We start from the raw sequence: 19422 nt of genomic DNA on the forward strand, positions 1-19422 counted from the left end.
GAGGGAGATTGAGAGGTGCGAGAGAGAGGGAGATTGAGGGGAGCGAGAGAGAGGAAGATTGAGAGGAGCGAGAGAGGGAGATTGAGACGTGCGAGAGAGCGGGAGATTGAGAGGTGCAAGAGAGGGAGATTGAGAGGTGCAAGAGAGGGAGATTGGGCGGTGCGAGAGAGGGAGATTGGGCGGTGCGAGAGAGGGAGATTGGGCGGCGCGAGAGAATGGGAGATTGAGAGGTGCGAGAGAGGGAGATTGAGAGATGCGAGAGATTGAGAGGTGTGACAAAGAGGTGAGAGAAAGATTGAGAGGTGCGAGAGATTGATTGGGCGGTGAGAGGGAGGGAGATTGAGAGGTGCGAGAGAGGGAGATTGAGAGGTGCGAGCGAGGGAGATTGAGAGCTGCGAGAGAGGGAGATTGAGAGGTGCGAGAGGGAGATTGAGCGGTGCGAGAGAGGGAAATTGAGCGGTGCGAGAGAGGGAGATTGAGAGGTGCGAGAGAGGGAGATTGAGAGGTGCGAGAGAGGGAGATTGAGAGGTGCGAGAGAGGGAGATTGAGAGGTGCGAGAGAGGGAGATTGAGAGGTGCGAGAGAGGGAGATTGAGAGGTGCGAGAGAGGGAGATTGAGAGGTGCGAGAGAGGGAGATTGAGAGGTGCGAGAGAGGGAGATTGAGAGGTGCAAGAGAGGGAGATTGGGCGGTGCAAGAGAGGGAGATTGAGAGGTGCGAGAGAGGGAGATTGAGAGGTACGAGAGATTGAGAGGTGTGACAGAAAGAGGTGAGAGAGAGAAAGATTGAGAGGTGAGAGAGGGAGACTGAGAGGTGCGAGAGAGGGAGATTGAGAGGTGCGAGAGAGAGGGAGATTGAGAGGAGCGAGAGAGAGGGAGATTGAGAGGTGCGAGAGAGAGAGGGAGATTGAGAGGTGCAAGAGAGGGAGATTGAGAGGTGCAAGAGAGGGAGATTGGGCAGTGCGAGAGAGAGGGAGATTGAGAGGTGCGAGAGAGAGGGAGATTGAGAGGTGCGAGAGAGAGGGAGATTGAGAGCTGCGAGAGAGGGAGATTGAGAGCTGCGAGAGAGGGAGATTGAGAGGTGCGAGAGAGGGAGATTGAGAGGTGCGAGAGAGAGGGAGATTGAGAGGTGTGACAGAAAGAGGTGAGAGAGAGAAAGATTGAGAGGTGAGAGTGGGAGATTGAGAGGTGCGAGAGAGAGGGAGACTGAGAGGTGCGAGAGAGGGAGATTGAGAGGTGCGAGAGAGGGAGATTGAGAGCTGCGAGAGAGGGAGATTGAGAGGTGCAAGAGAGGGAGATTGAGAGGTACGAGAGATTGAGAGGTGTGACAGAAAGAGGTGAGAGAGAGAAAGATTGAGAGAGGGAGATTGAGAGGTGCGAGAGAGGGAGATTGAGAGCTGCAAGAGAGGGAGATTGAGAGGTGCGAGAGAGGGAGATTGAGAGGTACGAGAGATTGAGAGGTGTGACAGAAAGAGGTGAGAGAGAGAAAGATTGAGAGGTGAGAGAGGGAGATTGAGAGCTGCGAGAGAGGGAGATTGAGAGGTGCGAGAGAGAGGGAGATTGAGAGGTGCGAGAGAGGGAGATTGAGAGGTGCGAGAGAGAGGGAGATTGAGAGGTGCGAGAAGGAGGGAGATTGAGAGGTGCGAGAGAGGGAGATTGAGAGGTGCGAGAGAGGGAGATTGAGAGGTACGAGAGATTGAGAGGTGTGACAGAAAGAGGTGAGAGAGAGAAAGATTGAGAGGTGAGAGAGGGAGACTGAGAGGTGCGAGAGAGGGAGATTGAGAGGTGCGAGAGAGAGGGAGATTGAGAGGAGCGAGAGAGGGAGATTGAGAGGTGCAAGAGAGGGAGATTGGGCAGTGCGAGAGAGAGGGAGATTGAGAGGTGCGAGAGAGGGAGATTGAGAGGTGTGAGAGAGGGAGATTGAGAGGTGCGAGAGGGAGATTGAGAGATGCGAGAGATTGAGAGGTGTGACAAAGTGGTGAGAGAAAGATTGAGAGGTGCGAGAGATTGAGAGGTGCGGGAGAGGGAGATTGGGCGGTGCGAGAGGGAGGGAGATTGAGAGGTGCGAGAGCGAGTGTGATTGAGAAGTGCGAGAGGGAGGGAGATTGAGAGGTGCGAGAGGGAGGGAGATTGAGAGGTGTGACAAAGAGGTGAGAGAGAAAGATTGAGAGGTGCGTGAGATTGAAAGGTGCGGGAGAGGGAGATTGGGCGGTGCGAGAGAGGGAGATTGAGAGGCGCGAGAGAGAGGGAGATTGAGAGGTGCGAGAGAGAAGGAGATTGAGAGGTGAGAGAGAAAGATTGAGAGGGGAGAGAGGGAGAGATCTTTTTCTCTTTAGATATCTATAGACAATTTTATAGCCAGTTTTTCATGTTCCCCGCTAGTTAACTTTCAAATTGTATTTTCCTCTTCTTAACCAATCCCTTGGTCTGCCTTTGCTAAATTTTAAACTGAATCCTTAGGTCAATTACTTTTTCTAGCTAATTTGTATGCCTCTTCTTTGAATCTAATACTATCTCTAATTTTCCTTGTAAGCCGTGGTTTGGCACAGTTCCCTTTCTATTCTTGCATCAAGAGTTCACCAATTTGTTCCTTGAAAGCCTCCATTGCCTGTCCACCGTCCTTCCTTTCAATAATGTTTCCCAGTCCGCCATTGCCAACGCATGCCTCATACCATCGTAGTTACCTCTTATTGAGGTTCAGCACCCTGGTCTCAGAATCACCTACCTCACTGTTCACCGTGAAAAATTGTTCTACCATGTTATGGTCACTCATCCCCAAGGGTTTTCTCACAACTGTATTACCAACTAATTCTTTTTTTTTCTTTTTTTTAAATATGTTTATTCAAATTTTTCCAACAAAATTTTTGTAACAAGCAAACCCACCCCCCATAGCAAAAAGAAGAAAGAACACAAACACCACAATCAAAAATAATAAACTACTTATACATTGGGTTTCTCCCACATATATTAACCCCCCCCATATAACATTCAAAAGTACCCTTGGGGAAACCCCCCCCCCCCCGGGTTGCTGCTGCTGCTGCTGACCTCCTCCTAGCGCTCCGCGAGATAGTCTAGGAACGGTTGCCACCGCCTGAAGGACCCCTGCACAGACCCTCTCAAGGCAAACTTTATCCTCTCCAACTTAATGAACCCTGCCATGTCATTTATCCAGGCTTCCACACTGGGGGCTTTGCGTCCTTCCATAATAGCAAGATCCTCCGCCGGGCTACCAGGGACGCAAAGGCCAGGATACCGGCCTCTTTCGCCTCCTGCACTCCCGGCTCATCCATTACCCCAAATAGTGCCAACCCCCAGCTGGGCTTGACCTGGACTTTCACCACCTTGGACATAGTCCTCGCGAAACCCCTCCAAAACCCCTCCAGTGCCGGGCACGACCAGAACATGTGGACGTGATTCGCCGGGCTTCCCGAGCATCTGCCACATCTGTCCTCAACCCCAAAGAACCTACTCAACCTCGCCCCCGTCATATGCGCTCTGTGAGTAACCTTGAATTGTATTAGGCTGAGCCTGGTGCAAGAGGAAGAGGAGTTAACCCTACTCGGGGCATCAGCCCACAGACCCTCATCAATCTCCTCCCCAAACTCCTCCTCCCACTTGCCCTTTAGCTCCTCTACCGAAACCTCCTCCTCTACTTTCACCTCTTGATAGATCGCCGGAACCTTGCCTTCTCCGACCCATACACCCGAAATCACCCTGTCCTGAATCCTCTGTGCCGGGAGCAATGGGAATTCCCTCACCTGCCGTCTCACAAACGCCCTAACTTGCATATACCTGAACGCATTTCCCGGGGGTAACCCAAACTTCTCCTCCAGCGCCCCTAGGCTCGCAAACATCCCATCTATAAACAGGTCCCCCATTCTTCTGATCCCTGCCCGATGCCAGCTCCGAAACCCCCCATCCATCCTTCCCGGGACGAACCGATGGTTCTCCCGAATCGGGGACCAAACCGAGGCTCTCACCTCGCCCCTGTGTCGTCGCCACTGCCCCCAGATCTTCAACGTTGTCGCCACCACCGGACTCGTGGTGTACCTTGTCGGTGAGAGCGGCAGCGGTGCCGTCACCAGTGCCCTCAGGCTCGTGCCCCTGCAGGACGCCATCTCCAACCTCTTCCACGTCGCCCCCTCTCCCTCTATTACCCACTTACGGATCATCACCACGTTGGCTGCCCAATAGTAGCCGCACAGATTCGGCAGCGCCAGCCCTCCCTGTCCCTGCTACGCTCCAGAAACACCCTCTTTACCCTCGGGGTCTTATTTGCCCACACAAAACCCACGATGCTCCTACCTACCCGTTTAAAAAAGGCCTTGGTAATCATAATGGGAAGGCACTGGAACACCAAGAGAAACCTCGGGAGGACCATCATTTTAACCGACTGCACCCTGCGCGCTAGCGAGAGTGGCAGCACATCCCATCTTTTGAAATCCTCCTCCATCTGCTCCACCAACCGCGTCAAATTGAGCTTGTGCAGGGCCCCCCAGCTCCCAGCCACCTGGATCCCCAAGTACCGAAAGTTCCTTTCCGCCCTCTTCAATGGTATGCCCCTTCCCTGGTCCCCTGGATGCACCACGAAGAGCTCACTTTTCCCTACGTTGAGCTTATAGCCCGAGAAGTTCCCAAACTCCCTTCGGATCCGCATGACCTCCACCATCCCCTCCACTGGATCTGCCACATACAGCAACAGGTCGTCCGCATACAGTGACACCCGATGTTCCTCTCCCCCTCGGACCAACCCCCTCCATTTCCTGGACTCCCTTAGTGCCATGGCCAAAGGCTCGATTGCCAGTGCAAACAACAAGGGGGACAGGGGCACCCCTGCCTCGTCCCTCGGTACAGCCGAAAGTACATAGAACATAGAACAATACAGCGCAGTACAGGCCCTTCGGCCCACGATGTTGCACCGAAACAAAAGCCATCTAACCTACACTATGCCATTATCATCCATATGTTCATCCAATAAACTTTTAAATGCCCTCAATGTTGGCGAGTTCACTACTGTAGCAGGTAGGGCATTCCACGGCCTCACTACTCTTTGCGTAAAGAACCTCCCTCTGACCTCTGTCCTATATCTATTACCCCTCAGTTTAAAGCTATGTCCCCTCGTGCTAGCCATTTCCATCCGCGGGCGAAGGCTCTCACTGTCCACCCTATCCAACCCCCTGTTCATTTTGTATGCCTCTATTAAGTCTCCTCTTAACCTTCTTCTCTCCAACGAAAACGACCTCAAGTCCATCAGCCTTTCCTCATAAGATTTTCCCTCCATACCAGGCAACATCCTGGTAAATCTCCTCTGCACCCGCTCCAAAGCCTCCACGCCCTTCCTATAATGCGGTGACCAGAACTGTACGCAATACTCCAAATGCGGCCGTACCAGAGTTCTGTACAGCTGCAACATGACCTCCCGACTCCGGAACTCAATCCCTCTACCAATAAAGGCCAACACTCCATAGGCCTTCTTCACAACCCTATCAACCTGGGTGGCAACTTTCAGGGATCTATGTACATGGACACCTAGATCCCTCTGCTCATCCACACTTCCAAGAACTTTACCATTAGCCAAATATTCCGCATTCCTGTTATTCCTTCCAAAGTGAATCACCTCACACTTCTCTACATTAAACTCCATTTGCCACCTCTCAGCCCAGCTCTGCAGCTTATCTATATCCCTCTGTAACCTGCTACATCCTTCCACACTATCGACAACACCACCGACTTTAGTATCGTCTGCAAATTTACTCACCCACCCTTCTGCGCCTTCCTCTAGGTCATTGATAAAAATGACAAACAGCAACGGCCCCAGAACAGATCCTTGTGGTACTCCACTTGTGACTGTACTCCATTCTGAACATTTCCCTTCAACCACCACCCTCTGTCTTCTTTCAGCTAGCCAATTTCTGATCCACATCTCTAAATCACCCTCAATCCCCAGCCTCCGTATTTTCTGCAATAGCCTACCGTGGGGAACCTTATCAAACGCTTTGCTGAAATCCATATACACCACATCAACTGCTCTACCCTCATCTACCTGTTCAGTCACCTTCTCAAAGAACTCAATAAGATTTGTGAGGCATGACCTACCCTTCACAAAGCCATGCTGACTATCCCTGATCATATTATTCCTATCTAGATGATTATAAATCTTGTCTCTTATAATCCCCTCCAAGACTTTACCCACTACAGACGTGAGGCTCACCGGTCTATAGTTGCCGGGGTTGTCTCTGCTCCCCTTTTTGAACAAAGGGACCACATTTGCTGTCCTCCAGTCCTCTGGCACTATTCCTGTAGCCAGTGATGACATAAAAATCAAAGCCAAAGGTCCAGCAATCTCTTCCCTGGCCTCCCATAGAATCCTAGGATAAATCCCATCAGGTCCCGGGGACTTATCTATTTTCAGCCTGTCCAGAATTGCCAACACCTCTTCCCTACGTACCTCAATGCCATCTATTCTATTAGCCTGGGGCTCAGCATTCTCCTCCACAACATTATCTTTTTCCTGAGTGAATACTGACGAAAAATATTCATTTAGTATCTCGCCTATCTCTTCAGACTCCACACACAATTTCCCATCCCTGTCCTTGACTGGTCCTACTCTTTCCCTAGTCATTCGCTTATTCCTGACATACCTATAGAAAGCTTTTGGGTTTTCCTTGATCCTTCCTGCCAAATACTTCTCATGTCCCCTCCTTGCTCGTCTTAGCTCTCTCTTTAGATCCTTCCTCGCTACCTTGTAACTATCCATCGCCCCAACTGAAACTTCACACAGGCCTCCTTCTTCCTCTTAACAAGAGATTCCACTTCCTTGGTAAACCACGGTTCCCTCGCTCGACGCCTTCCTCCCTGCCTGACCGGTAAATACTTATCAAGAACACGCAGTAGCTGATCCTTGAACAAGCCCCACTTATCCAGTGTGCCCAACACTTGCAGCCTACTTCTCCACCTTATCCCCCCCAAGTCACGTCTAATGGCATCATAATTGCCCTTCCCCCAGCTATAACTCTTGCCCTGCGGAAAGTACTCCGACCTCCCCCGATTCGTAGCCACACTCGCCACCGGGGCTCTATATAGGAGCCTGACCCAACTGATAAACCCCTCCCCGAACCCAAACCCCCGCAACTCTTCCCAAAGATACTCCCACTCCACCCGGTCGAAGGCCTTCTCCACGTCCATTGCTGCCACTCCCTCCACCTCTCCCTCCACCGATGGCATCATAATCACGTTGAGGAGCCTCCGCACATTAGTGTTTAGCTGCCTGCCCTTTACAAATCCCGTCTGGTCCTCATGAATCACCCCAGGGACACAGTCCTCAATTCTCGTAGCCAGCACTTTTGCCAGCAACATATCATCCACATTGAGGAGCGAGATCGGTCTATACGACCCACATTGCAGTGGGTCCTTCTTCCGCTTCAGGATCAGAGAGATCAGCGCCCCGGACATTGTCGGGGGCAGGGTCCCCCCCTCCCTTGCCTCATTGAAAGTCCTCACTAACAACGGGCCTAGCAGGTCCACATATTTCCTATAAAACTCGAACGGGAACCCATCTGGCCCCGGGGCCTTCCCCGCCTGCATGTTCCCCAATCCTTTAACCAGCTCCTCCAATCCAATTGGCGCTCCTAAACCAGCCACCTCCTGCTCCTCCACCCTCGGGAACCTCAGTTGATCCAAAAATCGTTGCATCCCCTCTTCCCCCGCTGGGGGCTCAGATCTGTACAGCTCCTCATAGAAGTCCTTAAATACCTCATTTACTCTCACCGCACTCCGCACCGTATTCCCCCTGTTATCCTTAACTCCACCTATCTCCCTCGCTGCCAGCCTCTTACGGAGCTGGTGTGCCAGCATCCGGCTCGCCTTCTCCCCATACTCGTACGTCGCCCCCTGTGCTTTCTTCCACTGTGCCTCTGCTTTCCCTGTGGTCAACAGGTCAAACTCCGTCTGGAGGCTTCGCCACTCCCTAAGTAGCCCCTCCTCGGGGGCCTCTGCATATCTCCTGTCCACCCTTAAGATCTCCCCACCAACCTCTCCCTCTCCCTGCCCTCTCTCTTCTCCCTGTGGGCCCTAATGGAGATTAACTCTCCCCTGACCACCGCCTTCAACGCCTCCCAGACTACCCCCACCTGCACCTCTCCGTTATCATTGGCCTCCAAGTATCTCTCAATGCACCCCCGCACCCTCCCGCACACCTCCTCATCCACCAGTAATCCCACATCAAGACGCCACAGCGGACGCTGGTCCCTCTCCTCTCCTAACTCCAGCGCCACCCAGTACGGAGCGTGGTCTGAGATGGCTATGGCCGAATACTCCGTTCCTTCCATTTTCGGGATTAGCGCCCTACTCAAAACAAAAAAATCTATCCGGGAGTAGGCTCTATGTACATGGGAAAAGAATGAGAATTCCCTGGCCAGGGGCCTAGCAAACCTCCATGGATCCACTCCCCCCATCTGGTCCATAAACCCCCTCAGCACCTTGGCCGCAGCCGGCCTCTTCCCCGTCTTGGATCTGGAGCGATCTAATGCTGGATCCAGCACCGTGTTGAAATCCCCCCCCATTATCAAGCTTCCTGCCTCCAGGTCCGGAATCCGACCCAGCATGCGCTTCATAAATCCGGCATCATCCCAGTTTGGGGCATATACGTTTACCAGTACCACCCACACCCCCTGCAACCTACCGCTCACCATCACGTATCGACCTCCATTATCCACTACAATATTCTTGGCCTCAAACGACACCCGCTTCCCCACCAGTATTGCAACCCCTCTGTTCTTCGCATCCAGCCCCGAATGGAATACCTGTCCTACCCATCCCTTTCTCAACCTGACCTGGTCCGCCACCTTCAAATGTGTCTCCTGAAGCACGACCACGTCTGCCTTCAGTCCCTTTAAGTGCGTGAACACTCGGGCCCTCTTAACCGGCCCATTCAGGCCCCTCACATTCCAAGTTATCAGCCAGATTGGGGGGCTGCTCCCCCCCCCCCCCCCCCCCCCCTGCCAACTAGCCATCTCCTTTTCTAGGCCAGTCACGTGCCCGCGCCTCCCGAACCCTCCAGTACCCCAGACGGCGGACCCCCGCCCCGACCACTTCTCCTATTTCCAGTTCCCCATTGGCCAATGCAGCAGCAACCCTATTTCCACCCCCTCCCCCCGCTAGATCCGTATCTAGCTCTTTTGCTCCCCCCATAACACTCCCGTAAGTCAGCTGACTCCTGCTGACCCCGGCCTCTCCCGCCTTCCCATCGACCCCCCCAGTGTGGGAATCCCCCCTCCCCCTCAGTCAATGTGCGCTCCTCCGACCCCCACCGCCGTCCTTCCCTAGCGCGGGAAAAAGCCCACGCATTCCTGAGCCGGCCCCGCCCCCTCTGCCGCAGCTCCTTTTGCGACCTTATCTCAATTCCCCCATCCCCGGGCCTCCCCTCCCTCCACACCGGTGCCCACACTCTCCCACAGCCTCCCCATCAAATCCCTTCACCCATCCCCATCCAGCACCCAACCAAGCGAACATTCCCTACATGTAGTTCAAACCATATATACAGCAGACATCCCCCCCACAACCACAGACCCTCAATTTGAGTCCAACTTTTCCGTCTGTATAAAGCTCCAAGCCTCCTCAGGCGTTTCGAAATAGTGGTGCCGATCTTGGAATGTGACCCACAATCGCGCTGGCTGCAGCATACCGAACTTCACCCCCTTCCGATGGAGCACCGCCTTGGCCTGATTAAAACCAGCTCTCTTCTTGGCCACCTCTGCACTCCAGTCCTGGTAGATTTGGATCTCCGTGTTCTCCCACCTGCTGCTCCGCTCTTTCTTGGCCCATCTCAAGACATACTCTCTATCCATAAAGCGGTGAAACCTCACCACTACAGCCCTTGGCGGCTCGTTGGCCTTGGGTCTCCTTGCCAGGACCCGATGAGCCCCATCTAGCTCCAGGGGGCTCGGGAAGGCTCCCGTGCCCATCAGCGAATTGAGCATCGTGCTCACAAATGCCCCGGTTTCGGGCCCCTCAACTCCTTCAGGGAGACCCAGAATCCGAAGATTCTTCCTCCTCGACCTATTCTCCAGGTCCTCAAATCTTTCCGCCCACCTCTTGTGCAGCGCCTCATGTGCCTCCACCTTCACCGCCAGGCCCAAGATCTCATCCTCGTTCTCCGAGGCTTTTTGCCGCACCTCCCGGATCGCCGACCCCTGGGCCTTCTGGGTCTCCACTAGCTTCTCAATCGCCGCCTTCAGTGGTGCCAGCATCTCCTTCAGCTCCTCAAAGCAGCGTTTAAGAAACTCCTGCTGCTCCTGCGACCACTGCGCCCACGCTGCTTGGTCTCCACCCGCCGCCATCTTGCTTTTTCTCCCTCTCGCTTTTCGCTGCTCCAAGATCCCTTTTTTCACCGCTCCACTCCTGGTCCAATCCATACACTGTCGGGGGGACCTTGCTGTCACCTTCCCACACTGGAAGCCGTCGAACAAGTGCCGTTGGGGCCCCTCTAGAGAGCCCTAAAGTCCGTTCCCGGCGGGAGCTGCCGAACATGCGACCTATTCAGGCATGGCCGCAACCGGAAGTCACCAACTAATTCTTGCTCATTGCACAACACCCAGTCCAAGGTGGCCTGTTCTCTTGTTGGTTCCTCAACGTTTTGGTCCAGAAAACCATCCTGTATCTACTGCAGAAATTCTTCCTCTATTGTACCATGACTAATTTGAGTAACCCAATCTATATGCAAATTAAAGTCACCCATAATCACAGATGTTCCTTTATCACACACATCTCTGATTTCCTGTCTAATGCTATTCCCAACATTACCACTGCAGTTTGGTGGTCTGTGTACCACCCCAACAAATGTTTTTGGCCCCTTGATGTTTCTTAACTCTACCCAGACAGATTCCACATCATCTGTACAAATATCTTTCTTCCATATTGTACCAATATCATCCTTAATCAACAACGCAACTCTATCACCTTTTCCTTTCTGTCTGTCCTTCCTAAAAACTGAATAGCCCTTAATGTTTCCCATCCTTAGTCCCCTTGGAGCCATGTCTCCTTAATCCCAACTATATCCTATCCCTTTACGTCTTTCTGCGCAACTAATTCATCCATTTTATTTTGAATACTCCGCGCCTTCAGGTACAAAACCTTAAGGTTAGCCTCCTTGTCCCATCGCTACTATTTTTTATGGTACGGATGGACCCTTGATTTCTCTGCCTATCACTTTTCTTATTCACCTATCTGTCTTTTTCTCTTGTTTTTGATTTCCCCATGCTCTGAATCCTAACGTAGGTTCCCAACCCCACTGCTATATTAGTTTAAACCCTCCCCAACCTGCATTTGCCTCGTGATTTCTAACTCAAAACACTTTAAACTCTACCCATCTCCATGGCCTGTTACCCAGCAGCAATGCAGGTAAACTAGCTTTTAAATCCAAAGCTTTCCTTAATTCAGGGAAAGCATACAAATAGCATCCTTTATTACAATAACTGCAGGGCGGCATGGTGCTGCAGTGGTCAGCATTGCTGCCTCATGACGCCGAGGTCCCAGGTTCCATCCCGGCTCAGGGTGGAGTTTGGACATTCTCCCCGTGTTTGCGTGGGTCTCGCCCCCACAATCCAAAGATGTGACGGGTTGGTGGATTGGCCGCGCTAAATTGTCCCTTAATTGGAAAAAAATGAATTGGACACTCTAAATTTAAAAAAACAGAACTGCAAATATCATTGTCTCCAGTTCTTCAGACCAGTCGTTTTCAAACTCCGACCTGCCCGGGGCGTCCCTGATCACGTGAAGAAGTGCCTAACGGCCGTGGCCGTCCGTCCTGTGCGTGCGTGCCCCCTCAGCCGGATGTAGCAGTACGCAGGCTTGGAGCCCAGTGGGACAGACCATTTCCTCCAGACGTCAGCACGCCGTTCCAGGAGCAGATTTATTTTTTTTAAATCCATTAATCTTCCCGTCAGAAGCAGTAAGAGAGAGCAGGTCACACGCCCGCTACACTGACGTAACATACTCTGGGCGGGAAATTACCGAGGAGAGCTTACTCCGTTTTGCAAGAAAGCAACGGGACTGTGTGAAGAACTGAAGATGGATCGTTTTGGACTGAGCAAGAGAGAGAGCCAGAGACATACACACACAGGCCAGGATCTCCCAACTGAATCTGCCGGCGAGAGCTTCGCAGGAGAGTCCACGGCAGGGCAAAGCAGTGCTGGTGTGAGCTCCATGACCTCTGATGAACGACCCATACAGAAATGTAACATTGAATGGCAAAGCAAGTGAGATTGTGAGGACCAAGTAGGCTCACTTGCCGTGACAATGGTGGGTCGCGAAGTCCGGCCCGTTGGTAAAAATGGGTCCCCGGAAAAAAAGTTTGAACGGAGTGAACACTGTAAAGGCAGCACAAGTAGATAGGACTCTCTCGGGCAAATCGAATCCTTGAAACAGAGAATTCAAAAGCAAAGAGTAATGTTGTAATGCAGTTCGGCAACATTGTGAATTTCTGCAGCTGTTTTGGATTCTTAGAAAATTAATTTTTTGTGATGTGAACTTTGCTGGCTAGTCCAACATTCATTGCCCATCCATAATTACACTTGAGAAGGAGGTGGTGAGCTGCCTTCTTGAACCGCTGCAGTCCGTGTGGTGTAGGTCCACCCACAGTGCTGTTAGGGAGGCAGTTCCAGGATTTTGACCCAGTGACAGTGAAGGAACGGCGATATATTTCCTAGGCTGGGTGGTGAGTGACTGGGAGGGGAACCTCCAGGTGGTGGGGTTCCCAGGTATCTGCTGCTCTTGTCCTTCTAGATGGTAGTGGTCGTGGGTTTGGAAGGTGCTGCCCAAGGAGCCTTGGTAAGTTCCTGCAGTGTATCTTGTAGAGGGTACACACGGCTGCGACTGTGCGTCGGTGCTGGAACGGGGTGAATGTTTGTGGAAGGGGGAGAGAATTCCATTACACTCCTGACTTGTGCCTTGTAGGTGGTGGGCAGGCTTTGGGGAGTCAGGAGGTAAGTTACCCGCCACAGGATTCCCAGCCTCTGACCTGCTCTTGTAGCCACAGTATTTATACGGCTGGGTCCAGTTCATTTTGTGGTCAATGGTAACACCAGGATGTATGATCCCAGACCAGACCCCAACAGCGGCTAGGGTACTGGACCAAAATCCAAATATTTTAGTTCATTCTGTAAGACTGTGAGCAAACAGGAGTGATTGCACAAAGAAATAGGAATTTGATATTTTTAAAACAAAACTTTATTATTAACATATGCATCACACCCAAAAATAGCTTATAATGACCCCTTAAACAATACTACTAAATACAGGAAATAAACATCCTTAATTGCTATCTCTGTTCCAATTAAACAACAAGAAAAAAAACATACAGCCCTCAATCCGTTCTACATCCCAATGGCACAGGGTAATACGGCAAGGTGGCACAGTGGTTAGCACCATTAACTCACAGCACCAGGGACCTGGGTTTGATTCCCACCTTTTGGGGGGTGGGTGAAGAGACCGCTTGTGTGGAGTTTGCACTTTCTCCCCATATCTGCGTGGGTTTCTCCGGGTGCTCCGGTTTCCACCCACGGTCCCAAGATGTGCCGGTTAAGTGTATTGGCCGTGCGCAATTGTCCCTTAATGTCCAACGGTTAGGTGGGATTACGGGGGATAGGCCGTGGGCTCGGTCCACAATAGGGTTCTCATTCAGAGGGTCGGTGCAGACTCGATGGGCCAAATGGCCTCCTTCTGCACTGTAGAGATTCTATGATTCTTTCCAGAACAGATTTGGCTCCTGTTAGAACCCTTGCAGACTCTGGCTGGATATTTTCAAACAAAATGTTTCAACTGGTTTGTTTTAGCTCCTCCCCCCCCCCCCCCCCCCCCGTTTCCTCAGACAAGTCTGCACTGCTTTAAATACAATTAATCTTTTTTAAACTATCTTACCGTGAGAGCAAAAGACCTTGTGGTCTAGAGGGTTAGTCAGATCAGAACTCAACTCAAAATGTTTCTCAAAGCGTCTGAATGCCTTAGCTCCACCCAGCAATGATATAATCTCCCAGGCTGATCTGTCTCCTAAAAGCTTTCTGGTGTTGCAAAACAATGTTTTTTTAAAAAACATGACTACTGCAGTCGAACACACTCTAACCCAGGCTTTTAATCCTTAACTTGCCAAACGTTCCTAATCCAATACAGAAGTTCTATTTAAAATCCTGCATTTGTCACAATACAGGGGGATCCAGTGACAGTTAAGGCATTGAATGTCATGGGGTGATAGTTTGATTCTCTCTTATTGGAGATGACCATTGCCTGGCACCTGTGTGGTGGGAAGGTTACTTGTCACCTGCCAGCCCAAGCCTGGATATTGTCCAGGACCTGCTGCATTTGCACGTGATGTGGAGATACTGGGGTGTGCACAGTCAGAAGTCTCACAAGACCAGGATAAAATCCAACAGATTTATTTGAAATCACAAGCTTTCGGAGCGCTGCTCCTTCATCAGGTGAAGTGGAGGCAGGCTGCCTCCATTTGCACGTGGGCTGCTTCAGTGTCTGATGAGAGGTGAATGGTGCTGAACATTGTGCAATCATCCGCGAACATCCGCACTTCTGAACTTTTGTTGGAAGGAAGGTCATTGATGAAGCAGCTGAAGATGGTTGGGCCTGAGGAACTCCTGCCGTAATGTGTCCGGGCCTGAAATGCGTGACCTCCAACAACTACAACCGAAATCCTTTTGTGCCAGGTATGACTCCAACCAATGGAGAGCTTTCTCGCAGATTCCAGTTTTACAAGGGCACCTTTGTGTCATACTTGATCAAATGCTGCCTTGATGTCAAGGGCAGTCACTCTCTCTTCACCCCTGGAGTTCAGCTCATTTTTTTTTTTCCCATGTTTGAACCAAGACTGTAATAAGGTCAGGAGCTGAGTGACCCTGGCGGAATCCAAACCGAGGGTCAATGAGAAGGTTATCGCTGAGTAAGTGCCGCTGTTGATGACCCCTTCCGTCTTCCGTCACTTTGCTGATGATGGAGAGTAGACTGATCAGGCGATCATTGGTTGGGTTGGATTTGTCCTGTTTCTTGTGTACCGGGCACACCTGGGCAATTTTCCACATTGCTGAGTAGATGCCAGTGCTGTAGCTGTACTGGAACAGCTTGGCTAGGGGTGCGGCAAGGTCTGAAGCACAAGTCTTGAGTACTATTGTTGGAATATTGTCAGGGCCCATAGTCTTTGCAGTATCCAGTGATTAGTCGCCATGGAGAAGTCCTTAAAGGAGAGTCAAAATAAGGTTTATTTCCAAAGGAAAGTATTTACAAGTAACAATCCCAGTCCCTGTCGGGATGACTCTGTCGCTCAGCTCCTACCTAGGCCGGGCGTCCACGGTTATGAATTAATGAGCCCAGTGATGGGCCTTCGTCCCTCAGCGAGGTAGCTCATACTCCACGAGGCCCATGGAGAGATTAATCGGATCATCCTCGAGGGGGTTATAACACCGTGCCTGCAACCGTTCCTTGATTTCACGTGGAGTGAATCGTATTGGCTGAAGACTGACATCTGTGAGGCTGGGGACCTCCGGAGGAGACCGAGGTGGATCATCCACTCGGCACTTCTGACAGGATTGTTACGAACGCCTCGGCCTTGTCTTTTGCACTGATGTGCTGGGCCCCTCCATCATTGAGGATGGGGATATTTGTGGAGCCGCCTCCTCCAGGGAGTTGTTTAATTGTCCACCACCGTTCACAGCTGGATGTGGCAGGACTGCAAGGCTTAGATCTGAAGCGTTGGTTGTGGGATCGCTTAGTTCTGTCTATGACTTGCTGCTCACGCTGTTTGGCACACAATTAGTCCTGTGTTGTAGCTTCACCAGGTTGGCACCTCATTTTTAGGTATGCCTGGTGTTGCTCCTGGCATGCCCTCTTGCATTGAACCAGAGTTGATGCCCTGGCTTGGTGGTAATGGTAGAGTGGGGGATATGCTGGGCAATGAGGTTGCAGGTTGTGGTTGAATACAATTCTGCTGCTGCTGGTCCACAGCTCCTCATGGATGCCCAGTCTTGAGTTGCTAAATCTGTTCTGAATCTATCCCATTTAGCACGATGGTAGTGCCACACGACACAACGGAGGGTATCCTCCATGTGAAGACGGGGCTTTGTCTCCACAAAGACTGTGCAGTGGTCACTCCTACCGATACTGTCGTGGAGAGATGCATTTGGCAGGTTGGTGAGGATGAGGTCTGTTATGTTTTTCCCTCTTGCTGGTTCCCTCGCCACTTGTCGCAGACCCAGTCTAGCAGCTATGTCCTTTAGGAGCCCCCAACCCAGAGTGCATTCTGTTCCCTTGCCACCCTCAGTCGTTCCTGAGGAGAAGCACTGATTCATCAGATGAGGGTGGACGGTACGTTATGATCAGCAGGAGGTTTCCTTGCCCATGTTTAACCCGAAACCACGACGTTTCATGGGGTCCAGGGTCGATGTTGAGGACCCCCGGGGTAACTCCCTCCCGGCTGTATACCACTGTGCCGCCACCTCTGCTGGGTCTGTCCTGTGGGTCAGGACATACTCTGGGATGGCGATATTGGTGTCTGGGACATTATCTGTAAAGTATGATTCCGTGAGTATGACTTTGTCAGGCTGTTGCTTGACTAGTCTGTGAGACACCCAACTTTGGTTCAATGAGGATTTTGCAGGATCGACAGGGCTGGGTTTGCGTTGTCGTTTCCAGTGACTATTAACTTTGTAGCGGTTTGATACAACTGAGTGGCTTGCTGGCCCATCTCGAAGGGCATTTAAGAGTGACATGTAAGCCAGACCTGGTAAGGGTGGCAGATTTCCTTCCCTGAAGGGCATTAGTGATCCAACTGGGTTTTTCTTTTCACAACAATCGACAATGGTTTCATCATTAGACTTTTAAATTCCAGACAATTATTGGATTCAATTTCCACCATCTGTCGGAGCGGGATTTGAACCCAGTCCGCAGAGTATTACCCTGGGTCTCTGAATCACCAGTCCAGTGACAATACCACGCCAGTGCCTCCCGGGATGGGCATAAGAGCAATTGTAAACGGTACAGTGCAGATGGTACCAGAGTTGGAAAGGGTGCAGTTGGGCAGCGCTGAGGGAGTGCTGCACTGTCACGTGCTGCATTTTGGATGAGACGTTAAACCAAGGTCCGATCTGCCTCCGCAGGCGCTGTCAAAGATCCCATGACCATTGCTTTGAAGAAGTGCAGGGGAGCTATTGAGATTATCTGGCCAATATTTAACCCACGATTAATGTTATTAAGCAGGTGGTGTTGCCATTGCAGTTTGCGGGATCTTCAGAATCCATAGAATCCCTACAGTACGGAAGGAGAGCAATCCGACCCTCTGAAAGAGGTCTTTAGCTAGGCCCACTCTCCCGCCCTATCCCCATAACCCTGCATATTGATCATGGCCAGTCCCCCTAACCTGCACATCTTTGGACTGGGGGAGGAAACCGGAGCACCCGGAGGAAACCCACGCAGACAGGGGGGAGAATATGCAGACTCCGCACAGACAGTGACCCAAGCCGGGAATCGAACCCGGGTCCCTGGTGCTGTGAAGCAACTGTGCTACTGTGCCGCTTATCTTTTATGAAGGTTCTTTCATTGCAGCTGATCTGTGAAAGATTTATTAGAATTGTTCCCAATGATCAGTAAGGAGCAGGCATGAATTCAGGATGATCACAAAATGTTATTAATGGGGAGATTAGATCAGAAGTCTTTTGACAAAGAATGGTGTGTATTCATAATTTTCTTTTGCTAAACATTGTTCAAAGAGTGTCTGAGAAATCTTTAAAAGGAGGATTTGCTGAATAAAAAAAAGAGAAATATGTATTTAAAAAAAATAAATTTAGAGTACCCAATTCATTTTTTCCAATTAAGGGACAATTTAGCGTGGCCAATCCACCTACCCTGCACATCTTTGGGTTGTGGGGGTGAGACCCACGCAGACACGGGGAGAATGTGCAAACTCCACACGGACAGTGACCCAGAGCCAGGATCGAACCTGGGACCTCGGCGTCGTGAGACTGCAGTGCTAACCACTGCGCCACCGTGCTGCCCAAAAAAGAGAAATATTAATGGTTATAGGAGAGATTATAGGAGAATCATAGAATCCCAACATAGAACATAGACCATTACAGCGCAGTACAGGCCCGAACATAGAATCCCTACAGTGCAGAAGGAGGCCTTTTGGCCCATTGAATTTGCACCAACCCTCCGAAAGAGCAATCTACCCAGGCCCACCAACCCACCCTATACCCGAAATCTAACCTGCGTATCCCTTGACTCCAAAAGGGGCAATTTAGCACGGCCAATTGGAATTGACCTGGATAATGTGGATATAGGCTAGTGCAGACTCAATGGCCTGTTCCTGTACCATTGGACGGCAATGGTTTGAAACCTCATACTATTCATTTGTCGACTCCGTGCTCTAAAGGTGAACACTGGAAAATGAGAAGCCAAGAGCAACTTGTGGCGTGGTCAGGACATTGTTAGCATTCTTACAAATTGGGCGTTGAAACTTGGGTTATGAAGGGGAAAAGGAGCACGTTTATTTGAAGGTGTCGTCTGTTGCATAAATGTTCTGTTCTTCTCTTTTGCAGACCTGCAGCCGGTCACCTACTGTGAGCCAGCTTTCTGGTGCTCCATCGCTTACTATGAACTGAACCAGAGAGTGGGGGAGACTTTCCACGCTTCGCAGCCCTCTCTCACAGTGGATGGCTTCACTGATCCATCCAACTCCGAACGCTTCTGCTTGGGGCTGCTGTCAAACGTGAACAGGAATGCAGCAGTGGAGCTGACAAGAAGGCACATTGGTAACGGACTGCATTGGCTCTTGTAATTCTTCCTGATGGCTTTAAACGGTGCCCTCATACACAACACCTACACATTGCACGTGGGTGATGCTTTATTCCCATGCGTTCCTGACTGACCAACCACCTACCACCTTGAGCTCATCCCCAAACTCTGCCGCCCATACCCTGACTCGCAACAAGGGGAGGGGATGGCGTAGTGTCTAGTGGTATTGCCATTGGACTAATAATCCAGGACTAGTAATACCTGGACGGCACAGTGGTTAGAACTGTTGCTTCACAGCGCCAGGGACCCGGGTTCAATTTCCAGCTTGGGTCACTGTCTGTGCGGAGTCTGCACGTTCTCCCCGTGTCTCCGTGGGTTTCCTCCGGGTGCTCCGGTTTCCTGCCACATGTCCTGAAAGACGTGCTTGTTAGGTGAATTGGACATTCTGAATTCTCCCTCAGTGCACCCGAACAGGCGCCGGAGTGTGGCGACTAGGGTATTTTCACAGTAACTTCATTGCAGTGTTAATGTAAGCCTGCTTGTGACAATAATAAAGATTATTATTATCCAGACACCCAGGCTCTGGGTACTCGGGTTCCAATCCCACCACGGCAGATGGTGAAATCTGATTCAATAAAAATC

The 19422-nt window shown here is 51.1% G+C and overlaps 1 protein-coding gene across 1 annotated transcript in view; it reads left to right on the forward strand.

Moving 5' to 3' along the window:
• The window catches only part of smad3b (SMAD family member 3b), a 63435-nt gene that overhangs the window by 19591 nt on the left and 24422 nt on the right, over window positions 1-19422 (forward strand). Inside the window, exon 5 of the mRNA XM_072470439.1 lies at window positions 18585-18797. Within this exon, the coding sequence (XP_072326540.1) occupies window positions 18585-18797 (213 nt within the window). The remainder of the gene's footprint in view (window positions 1-18584; window positions 18798-19422) is intronic.

Source organism: Scyliorhinus torazame, chromosome 12, assembly GCF_047496885.1.
Source record: "Scyliorhinus torazame isolate Kashiwa2021f chromosome 12, sScyTor2.1, whole genome shotgun sequence".
In the NCBI taxonomy this organism is placed as follows: Eukaryota; Metazoa; Chordata; class Chondrichthyes; order Carcharhiniformes; family Scyliorhinidae; genus Scyliorhinus; species Scyliorhinus torazame.